Genomic DNA, 15780 nt, shown 5'->3' with positions numbered 1-15780 from the left:
AAGAAACATCATTTCATTTAGTCAAATATTTCTACTACATCAAATTCTTCTACCTTTTTCTCTTTTGGGGTCTCCCGGGGAGGAGGAAGTGCAAGCATGGGTTTCTGGGTCTCCCCGGTCCCAGTCTTGAACTTCTTTACATCCTCAAGATCAGGGTTCCTACGTTTCTTCATCCTGGCTTCGTCAACCCCTCCTGCGTTGGTTTGGGATGTCTTGGCTTCCGGGAGAGGGTTGAGCTTTTCAGAGGTGGGGCGAGCCGCCCTTGGTTGGGGATTGGGCGCCTCATCCCTGTCTGGCCGGAGCTTCAAGTGTCCCACGTCTTGCCTGAGCGTATTGGATCTCTGTTGCTGGGCCTGGAGTGCCTTGAGTGCCTTGAGTGCCTTGCGTTCCTCGCGAGCTGTTTTGTAGGTGTAGTATTGACCCATGGTGCCGGTGAGGTTCTCCAAGGTGGTGTGTAAATGTCGAGCCTGTTCTGCCTCCTCCTGTCTCTTGGTCTCCTCCACCATCTCTTTAAGACATTCTATCTGCTCCCTCATGTCTTCCTCTCTCTCTTGGAAGCCTTTCTCTTGCAGCTTCTTCTGCTCCTCCATTTTGCTCTCCATCGCTCTCTCCATCTCACGCCTGTTCTTCTCTGCCTCCTGCTCCATCTTAGCCTAGGACCAGAGAGGACCAGAGCATGTGTGGGTACTGTACAACACAATATGGACTGGGAGAGGCTTGTGGCGGTACACATCGGAGGACGGCTCATTGTAATGCATGGAATGGAATGAAGAATGAAACACGTATGAAGAATGAAACACGCATGAGCCCATTCTCCAATTTCTCCCTCCACCAGCCTCTCCTGATATGGATTACTGTACAACACAACATGGACCCATATATTTACAGGAAGGAGTCGGTCTAGTTTCTAGTTATATTATTATATTTCAAATCATTATCAGGAATGGAATTATTCATTATAGGGTGTTTGCTGAAATCTGTGGTCATTAACCTTTCAAGGACAATTGTTGTAAATACTGAACATTATATCTATATTAATATGTGTGTGTAAGACATCAAAATATGATGTTGGTTCTCTGTATCATTACCTTCAGCTGACGGACACTTTCTTTGTGACTCCTCTCCATCTCCTGCTTCTCTCTCTCCAACTGTTGCTGTTTCTCTGCTGCTGCCTTCAGTTCCTGTGCAGCCACGGCTGCCCTCTCTTTCTCCTCTGGGTCAAAAAGGATTACATCACATTACTGAACACCTCAGTGAGATAAATATTTACCTTGAAACAAACAGTTTAGTGACTTTAGGTTGTTTAGGAGCCATGTTGTTCAAACAGTTACACCTGGCTAGGAACTTGAGAACAGTTCAATCTCTTAGCACTATTAGAACTGTTATAAACTTAGGACCTGTAGAACTGTTATAAACTCATGGCCTGGGGTGGTCCAGTGGTCTAGCACCGCGGTCTACAGTGCACACATATGCCCATGTTGGCATGGGTTCGAATCTGGTCCATGCCCTGCTGACATGCCCTCTCTCCCTTCTTCTCCTTACTTTCCTGTCAGTCTTCACTATATCTGTCCAATAAAAAAAAAATATGAGTGGGACTGCCCCACAAAAAAAGAAAAGAAGAAGAACTGTTATAAACTTAGAACCTGTACAACTGTTAGGACATCAGCAGTGTCTCATGTTCATTTCACTCGGATGATTTGGAATCAGGATCTTGTGGTGAAGTAGCCCCAGGACTTGAGGATGTTTTCTTGGCCTAATGGTAGACGCTTGTGTTTTCCACATGGGTCTGGGAAGACCCAGGTTCAAACCGTCTCAGTCACATACCGAGGATTCCATACTTAATAACCATGAGTGGACGTTTGAAAGGACAAAACATTAGCAGATTCAAAGTACATTAAAATGTTTTTATTAATGAATCCATTGATGCATGTATAGCAATCTGAGATTGGTTCTGCCTCTATTCTGTAGGCGCTGTTGTCAAGTGGCACTCTGAGATTGCACAAAAGAGAAGTGTGTTCCAGGTAAAATATATTATATGATTATGAAGATCATTAAGAACATACACACCGATAACAAATGTGATGCCTCCATATTTTAGAGCTAAACAAGCATACTGTTGGCGGAGGAGGAGTCTCACTAAGAATGTACATTTATCAAGAAGTCATTGGGAGAGGAGACAGTGGATTGCCTCTTTTAGCTATTATACCATGTAAACAAAGAAAACTAGCCTACACTGTCATTGAAGTACAGTCACTAGAACATGCTCTTCATCATCTTGTATTGGAAAACAGAGTTTGCGACGGTGCCTGCAATCTCCGATACAGGTCTGACAACTGACAGGACCTTATCCATGAAACCTGACTTCTCAGCGCTGTTGGTCTTCTTGAGCTCATCGATCTCCTGTTTCATCATCTCAGCCTTCTCCTTGTGGCCCTTCTCCAATAGGTCTTTCTGTTCCTGCATCTTGCTGTCCATAGCCCTGGTGAATTCCCTCTGCTCCTGGTCAAACTCCGCCTTCATCTTTTCCTCCATCTGCCTCATCCTCTCTTCATGACTCCGGCGGTGTTCCTCCATGGTGCGCTCCATCTCCGCCTGTTTCTCCTCCACAGCTTTCTTCTCCTGTTCCAGCACGGCCGCTCGCTTCAACTCCTCTGGTTGATCCCAAAGGGAGAGAAGGAGAATGTATGGAAACTCACTGGGCTACTCAGTTCGGTTCCGCCTCCCATAAAGGTAACCTACTCTATAACAGTTCAGTTCAGTAAAATGGCATTTTACCCTGAGGGAAATTTGAGTTCGGCAGTAAATAGAACAAATTAACTAAAACTGTGGTCCGGGCAGATGGATAGCTGTTTTAGGGTGTAATTCAAATTCTTCTTGAATATGATCCCATCATAACACTTAACAGAGTTTCTTGGGGCTTAAAACCTTGAAATGAAACAGCCTAACCATAGCCTGAGTCTCAATAATCTATTTTTACATTCAGTTTGGATATTTGTAGACATAACATGGGTGATCCAAGGAGAAGTAAGACTTGGTAGAGTAGTTAATGCATGGGTTTTAGCTCGGTGGGGTAATACAGTCTTGCAACACACGAAACGCCGGGTCAGAATCCGGTCTGTCAAGTATCTACTGTACACAAAGCTGGTGTAATTATATAATTTGATATGACCATATGAATGAAAGGGAAATAGCTTACCCTCTAACTGTTTCTCAATTTCAGTTAGTTTCTTGTCGGCCTGTAGGATGGAGTTGGACTCTGCAGTTTTCTCTCTCAGGAACACCTCCAGGACCTCCTCAGCCTACAGAACACAACACATATTAATTAGGACATATTTGTAACCAGAGTAGAATGCCATTGCGCAGGTTTGTCAGAGCTGTGGGCAAGTCAGTCAGGCAAGCGCTTGTCATGTTTCCTCCTCACAAATTGTTCCTTTCAGTTATTTCCTACATGGTCCATCGAGTAGGTAGTACAGTCATGGCAGCAGGCACATCACACACCTGTCCCAATTGTTGAGAGACAGCTAAGTGGCCAATCAATTAATTATTTGGAGCTATAAAGGATTCCTCTCATAATATTATAATACCGTATTTTCCGCCCTATAAGGCGCACTTAAAAGTCCCAAAAAAAAAAAAAAACCGACAGTGCGCCTTATAACCCGGTGCGCCTTATATATGGATCAAAATGTAAAAATTACATGACCAATATTTTTTTTTTTATAATAATACAATGTTTCAGTACGACTGGTAAACTACAAAGCCGCACCGCTTGCAGCATTACGGTAATCAGTAAACGACGGCCGCCATCTTGGAATCTCCGCGAATGCTATGCTTGTGGTGGGTTAACATAATTCACCCCCGGAACTAATAGTTGGGAGTATTGTTCCGTACGGAGGGTTAAGTGGGTGGTACTGAGTTTTAGTTCCTGTTTTTCCGAGGGAACAAAGTGAGATTCTTGGTGCTTTCAACTTGAAGTTTTAAAGTACCCACTCGATATAATAAACAACAGTTTAACGATCACTAAACACTTATCATTTGTGTATTGGATTCATTATTCTCGTTTGCCGGAGGCTACCGGTAAGGGAGGGTTGATTTGTAAACATACTTTCGTTTTAGCTCGTGTTCAAAAGCAAGAACTGTGTGTTCATCTAGTTATGTGTAGTTATGTGTTTTTAGCATGTCGATGTTCTCCCAGTATGTTGTCATGTTATTAAAATACAGTTTAGACCTTCGTAGCGATGTGTTTTGTTAGCTGTTAGCCGCTAGCAGCGTTCATCTCAGTGTTTGAGATGAACCAACATTCAAATACGCCTGTCGTGTTCAATCTTTCTCTGATTTGAATGTATGACACATCATTTGAAAGCTTACAATCTGCAGTTTAAGCATGTGTAAAAACTGAAAAAGTACGTTGCACATTTCACCAGGAGCTGTCACATATTGGTTGTTGGTTATAATTGTATAGCCTATTGGTTGTTTTCTGGTGTTGTTTTGCTCTGTTTGTAGTCTACTTGATGTATTTTTATCAGCTGTTAAATCACCACAGCGGTTAATCCACTAATAGAGATAATAGCAGATTGAAAATGCTTGTAGCTAACTACTCTATATCTCGTGGTTGCAGCTATTGCGAATTGCTATTCACGCGAGTCAGCTGTGAATCACCGCAGGTCCTTGACGCTTGTTGCAAAAATGGATGACGAACGGCTGATACTTGAGGTGGAAAAATATATATTTTTGACAGTGGAGCAGGTAGAACGTTGATGGTGACAACGCTCAGGTGGAGCTTGGACAACGGGAAGTTGACACAACACCGATGGAGAGGTGACGCAACGCAGTAGGTGGAGCTTGGGCGTAACGCAACCCCAGTCAAACGTTTGACTGCAGTATCTATTCTATGCGCCTTATAAGCCGGTGCGCCTTATAAGCCGGTGCGCCTTGTATATGAAAAAATTTCTAAAATAGGCCATTCATTGAAGGTGCGCCTTATACTCCGGTGCGCCTTATAGGGCGGAAAATACGGTAATTGTATTCGTAAAATGCCCCAAATCTTTAACGAGTATTCATATATAGTATTCCGCACACCCCTAGTAATTTCATTTAATAACCTATGAATTACTGAAGGACTGAGAAATCTGTGTAACTATTCAAGTTCAACAAAGACACCATGTTCTTACCCTGACTCCTTTGTTGGGCTCTGAGCGGTACTGTGCCACGATGTTGTCATGGTCACCGCAGTAAAGCTCGTATCCCCCTGGGTTGGCGTAGAACCCCTCCTGGATCTTCTTGGCCACCGGAGCAGACAGCTTGGTCAGCAGATCGTTACACTTGTTCTCTGAGACCTCCTCATTCCTGATGACAAGTTCAGCGTGGAGCTTTACAATACCCTCCTGAAAGAGAAGAGCATTTTTAGAGCTACGAGAAAGTACTTGAGAACTATGCTGTTTTTACATTGTTGTGCTTGGTTTGAGAGCATGTATGTGGTGTGTGTGTGTGTGTGTACACACATGTGCATGCTAGCCAGATGCAGTTCTCTTACTGCCAGGGTCTTCAAGAAGTCTCCGTGTTCGTCTTTGAAGGATCTGGTCATGAACTCTTTGGTGGCCTGGTGGTTTGAGCGGAGGTGGTGCTCTGACATCTGGTCCATGTCCACAGGGAACAAAGCCATCACCTGCTCCATAGCTCCCTGGTACACCTTCAGGCCCTCCTCCACAGCAGCCTGGTTCTCTATCTGAGCCATGGCCAGCACTGCATTCTCCAGACAGGGCACGGCACCGGACGCTATGGTCCCCACATACGTCTTCACCAGGTGGCTCAGCACTGCACGTCAGAGGAGGGGCGACCCACACAGAAATGGGTAAATAACGGTATAGCTTTTGATCCTTGACTGTGGGGAGCATGGGTGGTGGTATCTGACCTGTAGAGAGAGCTACAGGACTGTGGTGGAGTGTGGGTGGTGGGATTATTTGGTGTCGGCAGGTGCTAATTATCCCATTACCAAAGGCGGTTACAGTGTGTGTTTGCTTCAATCCTCAGTAGAAGGCTGGGAGAGACAAACAACTGTTGAACTGGGACCAGATACGCAGTTGAGCTCAGCTCTATGGCTAGGCTTGCTGTGGTGTCATTAGTTTAGAGGGGTGAGTGTAACCGAGGTGAAATGGTAAAACTCACTCCTCAAGTCCAAATTATCCCACCACCCACACTCCCCCACAGTGCTGTAGCTCCCTCTACAGGCCAGATGCTGCATGCTCTCCACATTGATCAACACATGAATAAAGTAATAAAGTTGCATCTGAGCAGGTATCCGACTCACTCCTCCCAGTGACTCGGTGCCCTCCTTTGACGGTTTTCACCCTGCTCCCCTGGAATATGTGGCAACAGAAGGCTTCCACCACCTTCTGGAAGCCTGGACTGAGCTCCTTCTCGTCCAGGGTCTCCAGGAGGGGCATGTTCTCAGGAGTGGTGGGGGTCGGGAACACAAAACACTTCCGCTTGGGGAAAAAGGTCCTGATGCACTCTCGGGGGAGGTTGTAGTCATTGATCTTCCGATTACATTTACCTGCAAGATTTAGCATGACTGAGTATTGAAAAACAAAACAACAACAACAACAACAGAGATGTCATGACAATTTCAGGGGAATGCAAGCGATAGAAAACAAAACATGATAATACAATATTTGGGTATAAGTATTGCAAATGCAAATTTATAGCATTTTTGGTCAGGGACATTGAGCTATTTGACCAAAGCGGGGAAAATAATAATAATAATAAGAAGAAGTATACCACCAATAACAATACTGTTCCTACTACATAGTAGTAGTAGGAACACTAAAAAGGAAACATTGAATTAAATTGAACCAAACTGTTGGAGTGTAGAGCTAAAAGAAGACAAAACAACAGTTTGGTTCAATTTAATTCAATGTTTCCTTTTCTTAGCCACAACTAGAGAGCATCAGTAACTATGGCAGAATGAATGACCATGATTAGACCATAGGTGGCGCTATAATAACCAAAAGTAAATAATTAACAGAATGCTGGCATTTCCACTCCGTTGGATGAAAATGAAAAAACTTGGTACATATGTGTCTGTCCTCATGGGGAACATATTTGCCTCAAGAACCCATAAGGTCCGCCATGATGGATTTTTCTGCAGGTGAAACATTTGGTCAAACTTTTAAAAATGTACTTGTAAAAACCCCCATAGACTGGTCCAAGATTGCATATGAACATGCGTGGTGCACGTCTCTCTATAGGGTGTTCAGGGATAAGAGATCCATCCCAAGATGTCAGAGAAAATGATATGAAAACAAAAAGTAATTGGGTCAGAATTGTCAAATTCTCATAGATTTTGCTCTGCTAGTTAAAGTCCCTGACCAAAAATGCTATAAATGTGCATGCCACAACTAGAGAGCATCAGTAACAATGCCAGAAATAATTACCATGATCAGACCATAGGTGGTGCTATAATAACAAATAGAAAATCAAGTCACTTCACAATGCTGGCATTTCTACCCCGAAAATGTATGAAACTTGGTACATATCTGTCTTTCCTCACGGGGAACATATTTGCCTCAAGAACCCACAATGCCACCACAATGTATTTTTCTGCAGGTGGAAAATTTGGACAAACTTTCACTTAAAATCAACTGTAAGTCAGATTGGTCCGAAATTGTATATGAACATGCGTGGTGCACGTCTCTCTACAGGGTGTTAAAGGATAAGAGATCCATTTAAAGATATCGGAGAAAATTATATGAAAAGAAAACAATTTATTTTTTAAATGCTCAGAGAATTTGCCCTGCTACGTCAATATTTATGGCAGTCGACAGGCTGATAGTAACACATTGTAGTGCCCTCTATGTCGAAGCATTTGAAGATATATATTTTAAAAAAAAGGACATTAGAGGTTTGACATTTTCAATGTTTGACATTTTTTTAATTGTCAACACGTCTGTGACGTTTTGTGTGGTCATCCCACCCACCGCCATCAGCCTCCACCCGCTCAGTCGCTCTGCATGTAGCCTTCCTACAGGGGTTTTGATAAATCATGGGCTCACTGCCATATTGTATACTTCTATGTTGTGGTAGTTTAACTACAGAGGCAGGGAGGGAGCTCTACAGGGAGGCAGGGAGCTCGACAGAGCAGAGCCATCCAATTAAGCCAAGCTTAAACATATTACTATTTTCATGAAATAAATGTCTGAACCATAGTCGCTAGTACTCACTTATTCTCTGTTGTTACCGTTTTAAATTCCCATGACTGAACTATAAAACTCCCATGATGAACTACATATTCTAGTAAAAGTGCATTGTGTTGCATCTGTGTCTGAAATCTGCTGCCCGTCTGCTCCCCTCCACTCACCGCCGTGACCACATCACCCCTGTCCTCCAAAACAGACACTGGCTCCCGGTCAAATTCAGGATCCAATTCAAAATCCTACTCACCACTTACAAAGCCATCAACAATCTGGCCCCCTCCTACCTTGCCAACCTCGTCCCGCTCCACACCCCCTCCCGTTGCCTCAGGTCTGACGACCAAACCACCCTCAAGACCAAGCTCCGGACCTGGGGTGATAGGGCCTTTTCAGCCACAGCCCCGTCCCTCTGGGACGCCCTCCCTTACGCCCTTTATTTTCCTTTTTCAAGGTACTATATTGCTCTAAGTTGGGGGCAGGTGGGATTGGAAGGGGGATGGGATGGGGAGTGTTTTTTGTTTAAAAAAAAAAGTTTTATTTATATTGTCCATTGTATGTTTTCTATCTTGTCCTTCAATAAAAATATTATTGGAAAAAAATAAGTTGTGAGATCTGATCAATATAATGTGGCATGTCTGAGTTTTCAGCTGTGGGTAATGTTTTGGAATGTGATGTTGATAAAGCTATGGCAACCATATGGTTGAGATAGGTCGAGTGACATAAGGTTTGATTCACAGCTACTGGGGGAGGGAGAACTCTGTAAGTTGTTGTCTGAAGGCCAGATTCTTTCATATGTGTGCAGGAGGCAAGCTGCCACACACGTATGTGTGTGCAGGGTGACAGGCAACAGACAATTTGGGATCTACTTTGTTAACTTGGAATCCCTCCTCTGTACAGACTAAACATCTGATCTTGCTGAATAACACCACCTTTTCTGCCAAAATCGCAGCATATCCGTTTTGGTAGTTAATTGTACAATTAATTAAATTAATTAATTAAAATAAATGTTATCATTCCAGGGTTTTATTGCATGTTATTCAGTAACAGTCAGAGCCAAGATTATCATTGTTCAACCTCTTTCCTCTTTGCATAATTGTGGTGGCCTGGGAAAACCCGTCGGATGTCGCTGGCTTTCGTTCGTGGCAAAGAGCAAATAGATGGAAATCGCGATTTTGGCGATTTTGATATTATGTGGTATTCTAGTACTTTGAACTCCATACTACATTATCAGGGTAGGCTGGTTCATTAGGGGCAATTGGGCAATGCCCCACCAAAGGGAGAAGAGAGAGATTTTTTTTCTATGACTTCTAGACAGTGTTGCTTCTGAATATCATAGTCCAATCAGCTAGTGTTCTGTGGAGTATATCATAGTCCAATCAGCTAGTGTTCTGTGGAGTATGTTCCAATCAGCTTCAAGTCCCGCCCCTTTCGGGGCAACTTTCAGTCTACTCGAAATTGCACTAGGCTGTTCTCGTAGACTTGCATGTAAAATCTATTTTGGTAACTTCAGGCCATTCGGTCAATTGTCTATGGGGTTTTGGGACATGCACAAAGAATCGTACGTGCTTACGTCATGTCCGGCGTAGCTTCGTTCACCTGCTTTACCATCGCTATGGCGGCTAGTAATGTGATGTAATGGGAAAATCGTATAACCGAGGATTTAGGAGGATTTCTTTCTGTAAACAAATTGAACAAATGGATTAGAAGGAGGCATCTTTTGTTCCCAACTTGAGGATATTACAACTGGACCTATTACCGAAGTCAAACTTCGTTTGTGGTCGCAATCTCCGCACCGGCTGTGTTTAGCCTGCTACTGTTGGTGTTTTGCGAAGCCAGAATACACAAACTCGACCTGAAGGTAAGAGAGTCAGCTAAGATAAAAGCTACTTCAAACATTTAGTAATATCGTCAGCATGGTACGTTTTCTATTGTCGTCTTTTAGCTTGTTTGTTTATGTATTCAGCACACGCACACACACACACACACACACACACACGCGCACACACACACACACACACACACACACACTCACTAGAGGGGATGAAGAGGTCTGTACAGGGGGGTAGGGGGGATGAAGAGGTCTGTACAGGGGGGTAGAGGGGATAAAGAGGTCTGTACAGGGGGGTAGAGGGGATGAAGAGGTCTGTACAGGGGGGTAGAGGGGATGAAGAGGTCTGTACAGGGGGGTAGAGGGATTGAAGAGGTCTGTACAGGGGGGTAGGGGGGATGAAGAGGTCTGTACAGGGGGGTAGGGGGGATGAGGAGGTATGTAGAGGTGGGTAGGGGGGATGAAGAGGTCTGTACAGGGGGGTAGAGGGGATGAAGAGGTCTGTAGAGGTGGGTAGGGGGGATGAAGAGGTCTGTACAGGGGGGTAGAGGGGATGAAGAGGTCTGTACAGGGGGGTAGAGGGGATGAAGAGGTCTGTACAGGGGGGTAGAGGGGATGGAGAGGTCTGTACAGGGGGGTAGGGGGGATGAGGAGGTATGTACAGGGGGGTAGAGGGGATGAAGAGGTCTGTACAGGGGGGTAGAGGGGATGGAGAGGTCTGTACAGGGGGGTAGGGGGGATGAGGAGGTATGTACAGGGGGGTAGAGGGGATGAAGAGGTCTGTAGAGGAGGGTAGAGGGGATGGAGAGGTCTGTACAGGGGGTAGAGGGGATGGAGAGGTCTGTAGAGGTGGGTAGAGGGGATGTAGAGGTGGGTAGAGGTGATGAAGAGGTCTGTAGAGGTGGGTAGAGGGGATGAAGAGGTCTGTACAGGGGGGTAGAGGGGATGAAGAGGTCTGTAGAGGTGGGTAGAGGGGATGAAGAGGTCTGTACAGGGGGGTAGAGGGGATGGCGAGGTCTGTACAGGGGGGTAGAGCTATTCTCATGCTAAAATCGACTGTAAATCCAGATTTTAAAGTTGATATTCTTCCCCGTGGAGCATGCCCCCATAACCTGTGCCCCACCCAAAATGTTTAGCACCAGCCGCCACTGTACATTATGGTGAATAAACATTTTAAGAAAACAAAAGAGAAAGTACTTATTTTTATGTTTTTGTGGCGGGTAGTTTGCTAGCGAAACAACATCACGTTGAACGTGTCTCATTCTCAGTTAAGCAACGCACGCACACATGAGCGAAAGGAGAGACGATACTTCCACCTGTGTTATTGCCAGTTTACTGATGCTCACAATAAGCATAAAGTAATAACATCTTAACTAGAAAACACACAAATGGATCTGTCCCTCGCATACCGACGAGGCAAGCAGACTACCACCGCATCACAAGCAGACTAACGAGACCGGCCGATCTGCATAGGCTCCTCCCCCGACCCGGAGGACAAAGGGGAGGATTTGACATGCTACATTAAAATGCTCATAACTTTTTAAAATAAAGGGCTATTCAACCAGTTATGAATAGCTGAGAACTTCTAATTTATGGAAATATAAAAAAATGAAAATGTCAAAATGCCACCATGTGAAGGGTTTTCCCAGGCCACCACACAATATGTAAGTATAACTATATCACATATTTTGTGTATATGATATGGACAAACTATAGTGTAGCTCATTTCGCAATATTCTAGAGAAAGCCACTGGATGCTGTTGTGTGTTACTGGGTATGAAAAAATGTCACCTTTCTTGAGTTGCAGTGCGTACTCCAAATAACCATCTTCATTGACGTCTCTGCCATCGATGTGGAGCTGCAGGGTGAAGTCTCTCACGGCCCACACAAAGTCAGGGAAGAACTGAACAAACTGGCCGTCCGCTCCCTCCTCCTCATCCTCAGAGGATGAAGCTCCGCTGGAGGCCTTCACCTTGATCTTCTCCGTCAGCTCTGTCACATACCTGGGCTACGTTGAGGATCTTTGGAGATTCAAGTTCTACAGCAGGCCTATTCAATTAGCGGCCCGGGGGCCGCATGCGGCCCAGACGTGACCCCCGATTGGCCCAGCCATAAAAGCAGAGAAAAACGTATTTCGCAAGTGTTCAGAAATTCATGCAGAAATGTCTACAATAGTAGCCTACAGAACGTGAATATAACACTCTAAACAAACTAAGCGGGGAGCTTAAAACAACAATGGACAACGTGATGGCTACAATTAATTTTATTCGCACCACTTCGAGCCTCCAACATTATTATTATTATTATTATTAACTTATTCCGCAAGCTGCTGTCAGAAATGTCTGCTGAGCACCACGATCTGCTTTTGCATAACGACGTCAGGTGGCTGTCCAAAGGCAAGGCACTGGAGCGTTTCTGTGATCTCAGAGAGGAGATTACAACTTTCCTCCGCAGCAGCAAGCAAACGAAGGCAGAAACACACTTGAATCGTATACTGGACGACAACTTCATGGCTGATGTCTGCTTTCTGAGCGACATATTCAAACACCTGAATGACCTAAATGTGGGGCTACAAGGCAGAGACAAACTGTGATTGATCTTGTGGAACAGGCGCGTTCCAAGTCAAACTGGACCTTTTCACGGCCGACTTCTGCACCGGCAGAATGCTGCATTTTTCCGACGCTCCGCAAATGCGTCTCATCCCCGGCACAAATCACAGATGTGATGACTGTTTTCATTGCGAGGTTGAAAGAGAACTTTGCTGGTCGACTGGATGGACTTGCTCTGCCCGCAGAGGTGATGGGCTTTGCCAGAGACCCGTTCACTGCTGCAATAGAAGGGGACTTATCCACCAGAGGAAAGGGAGTGGTGCCTTCCATCGACGAGGGGAAATTCATACTCGAACTTGTTGACATGCAGTCATCCGTAACCATGGCACAGGAGCTTCGCACTAATGGACCTGCGAAGTTTTGGAGTAATGTCAACGTGCACCAGTTCCCTAACGTTAAGAAAGTAGCAATCCATGTGCTCAGTATGTTTGGATCAACATACACCTGTGAATCAAGCTTTTCACACATGAACACAATAAAAAGCAGCTCTCGTTGTTCCCTGACTAATAGTACTCTTCACCAATGCCTTCGGATTGCATTGACATCTTATGAGCCAAATGTCACTGCTCTTGTTCAGATTAAAACATGTCACTTCTCACACTAAGAAAGTCAGCAGGGTAAGATTAGATTAGATTAGATTCTATTTTATTGTTTAACTGTAATTGTAACTTGTTAAATTCAACGTGCACTCAAGGCGTTGATGGTTATTTTCATTCAGTTAAAAGCACTTTGTGATGTGCCTGGGTCAGCTATGACCAACATTTATATTTTACAAAAGGACATTTTTTTATTGGTATACTACTGTACACTTTTTTATGCACTTTGAGATTACTTTTGACGTGCCTGTGTCAGATGTTACCTAATTTAAAAGGAAAACTATAAATAAACTGCTTGTATTTCATTAGGCCTACATTCATTTGTGTTGGTTTGAAATGTGTCATTACCTGGTGCCTAGGCTACTGGCCGCTGAAAATGTCTGGCCCAGCAAAATTTCTTGGTTTTCAAATCTGGCCCAACTGAATTTGTAATTGAATACCCCTGTTCTACAGCCTACAAGGCTACAGACCCCTGTCTGGCTACACAGTTTGGTTAACCTGTTTGAAAGTTTTCAAAACCACCATTGTGGCACCCAAAATTATATTGATTTTAGAATGTTGTTGTTATGGGACTGTCCTGGTGCCAAGATTTCCTACAGAAACGTATGCACCTCCATTGTAGTGTGAAGCACGTCTCAGAACCATGATATGGGAAACGCAGTTTGAGGAAAACACAGTTTGAGATTTGAGGTTTTCAAGAGTGCCATTTTGGCACCAAAGGTTACATTAATATTAGAATGTTGTTGTTATGGAACTGTCCCATTGCCCAGAAGGAGGATCATTTGTCAGGTTTCCAGATAGTGTGTAACAGTCTGCAAATAACACATTATATAAAGCAAAAATTGTTTCACTTTCAGTTTGACTGGACAGACTCCACCCTCCTCCCCGCACAACTAAGCACTGTGTTGTAACATGTAGTGTTGTAACCATAGCTTTCTCTGCGTCGTTTGGAGCTGTGAGAACGCGCATTTGAAGTCGCTCCCGGAGCAAACAACCAACACATGCTCCGCTTGAAAAGGGTGGTTTCGCTCCGATTAGAAACGACGCATCGAGGCTGTCCATAGGAAAACAACAGCGCATGCGTGTTGATCTGGATAAGAGCGGATCGAACGGGCAATTTTCAATTGTTCTGACCAATCAACTACCACGTCTGTTGCTTCGATTGCGTATGTTACTTTGTTTACATAAAGGGCTGTGAGAACGCAAATCAGAGAAATAATTTATGCAACAATGTTGCAATCTCATCCACTTGCTCCGGGTCATGATTCGGACCTTCATGTGAGAACATGACCTCACCTTATCCACCCCCCTCCTCCTTACCATGTGACCATTACAGGTCCATAGGGCAGAAAGCCATAAACAGATTATTATTAGAGAATTATGTCTCAATAGGAGGGGCAGCAGAGTTGGTAAAGGGAGGCAATCGAAGTTTCAAAACTTCATCCAGGAAGGGCCACATTCACTCAAGATTTGACCATAAAGATGTAGATGTCGTTTTACGTGTTGCTGGCTACACTAAAAATGTGCATTGTTAACTGGTCCTCTGTGGCTCAGATGGTAGAGCATGGACAGATTCATCTACACTGTGGTTATGTTTATCTGGCCACTGTCACTAACCACTAACTATAAGCATTTTTAAACAAAGAACATTTATTTTGGATGTGGTTGAACTGTCCCTTTAACTCTAATCTAACTCACACTTTAACCAAGTTGTATCTCAACTTTCACTGGGTTGGGCCGTCCCAAGGATCCCAGAGGTCACTGCGACTGATGATGAGACCAAAGGATACTGCAGGTTCTCCACAGCCTGGTTGTCGATGGTCCCTCGACTGTTGTAGACCAGGGTGCTGCTCAGCAGGATGGCCAGGCAGAAGATCCAGCCATCGTTCCTGGAGTCTCCCTGGAACTCACAATGATCATGTGATCTCAAATAAAATACAATGTATCTCATAAAAGTAATCAAAAACGCATACACACACACGCACACGCACGCGCACCAAACCTCAGGTACTTTTGTTTTTCACACACACACGCACACGCACACCTTCTCCACGTCCCCCAGCCCCTCTGTGTCCAGCAGCACCAGAGTGACGTTAGGTTCCTTGGGGTGAGGCACACACCACATCCAGATGCCCTTAGTCTTGGACTGGATGGTGGCTCCCAGGGCAAAACCTAAATCAACATTTTATTTATGAATTGTCATTTATTTATCAATTTGTACCATTCATTTTAATTCATCCAAATTAAATAAATATCTACTGGTGGAAATACTGGTAATACATCATTATATAGGCCTATTGTTGGGCACTGAGGTCCAAACCAAACTTAAATGCGATGTGTACTGTATCTCATCTCACCATCTCTCTTCCCGGCCAGCTTGTTCATGAGATATGACTTGCCGGTGCGGTACAGACCGACCACCGACACCACTACGACCGGCTGGGTCAGTCTCTCCAGGTACCCGCTGGCCTCCGGGACGACACGGAGCTCGCCCTCCGCGTTTTCGACGAGGCACATCGGTGAATCCATGGTCTGGAAACTCTCAACAACAGTAAATCTAG

The 15780-nt window shown here is 44.4% G+C and overlaps 1 protein-coding gene across 1 annotated transcript; it reads right to left on the bottom strand.

Annotated features, from left to right (window-relative positions):
* Positions 1-17: 17 nt before the first annotated feature.
* Positions 18-15748, bottom strand: LOC308162756 (guanylate-binding protein 1-like; the record flags this gene model as incomplete). Its single annotated transcript, XM_080536898.1, has 11 exons — positions 18-653; positions 1089-1213; positions 2358-2651; positions 3197-3299; positions 5169-5381; positions 5531-5811; positions 6305-6550; positions 11806-12017; positions 15010-15119; positions 15264-15391; positions 15577-15748. The coding sequence occupies 11 exons, from the start codon at positions 15746-15748 to the stop codon at positions 18-20; spliced, it is 2520 nt and encodes an 839-aa protein (XP_080393024.1).
* Positions 15749-15780: the final 32 nt, after the last annotated feature.

The sequence above is a fragment of the Nansenia antarctica genome, assembly GCF_963989245.1.
Source record: "Nansenia antarctica genome assembly, chromosome: 7".
NCBI classification, from domain to species: Eukaryota; Metazoa; Chordata; class Actinopteri; order Argentiniformes; family Microstomatidae; genus Nansenia; species Nansenia antarctica.
The sequence above is the reverse complement of the archived record's forward strand: the minus strand, read 5'-3'. Positions and strand labels throughout refer to the sequence as shown.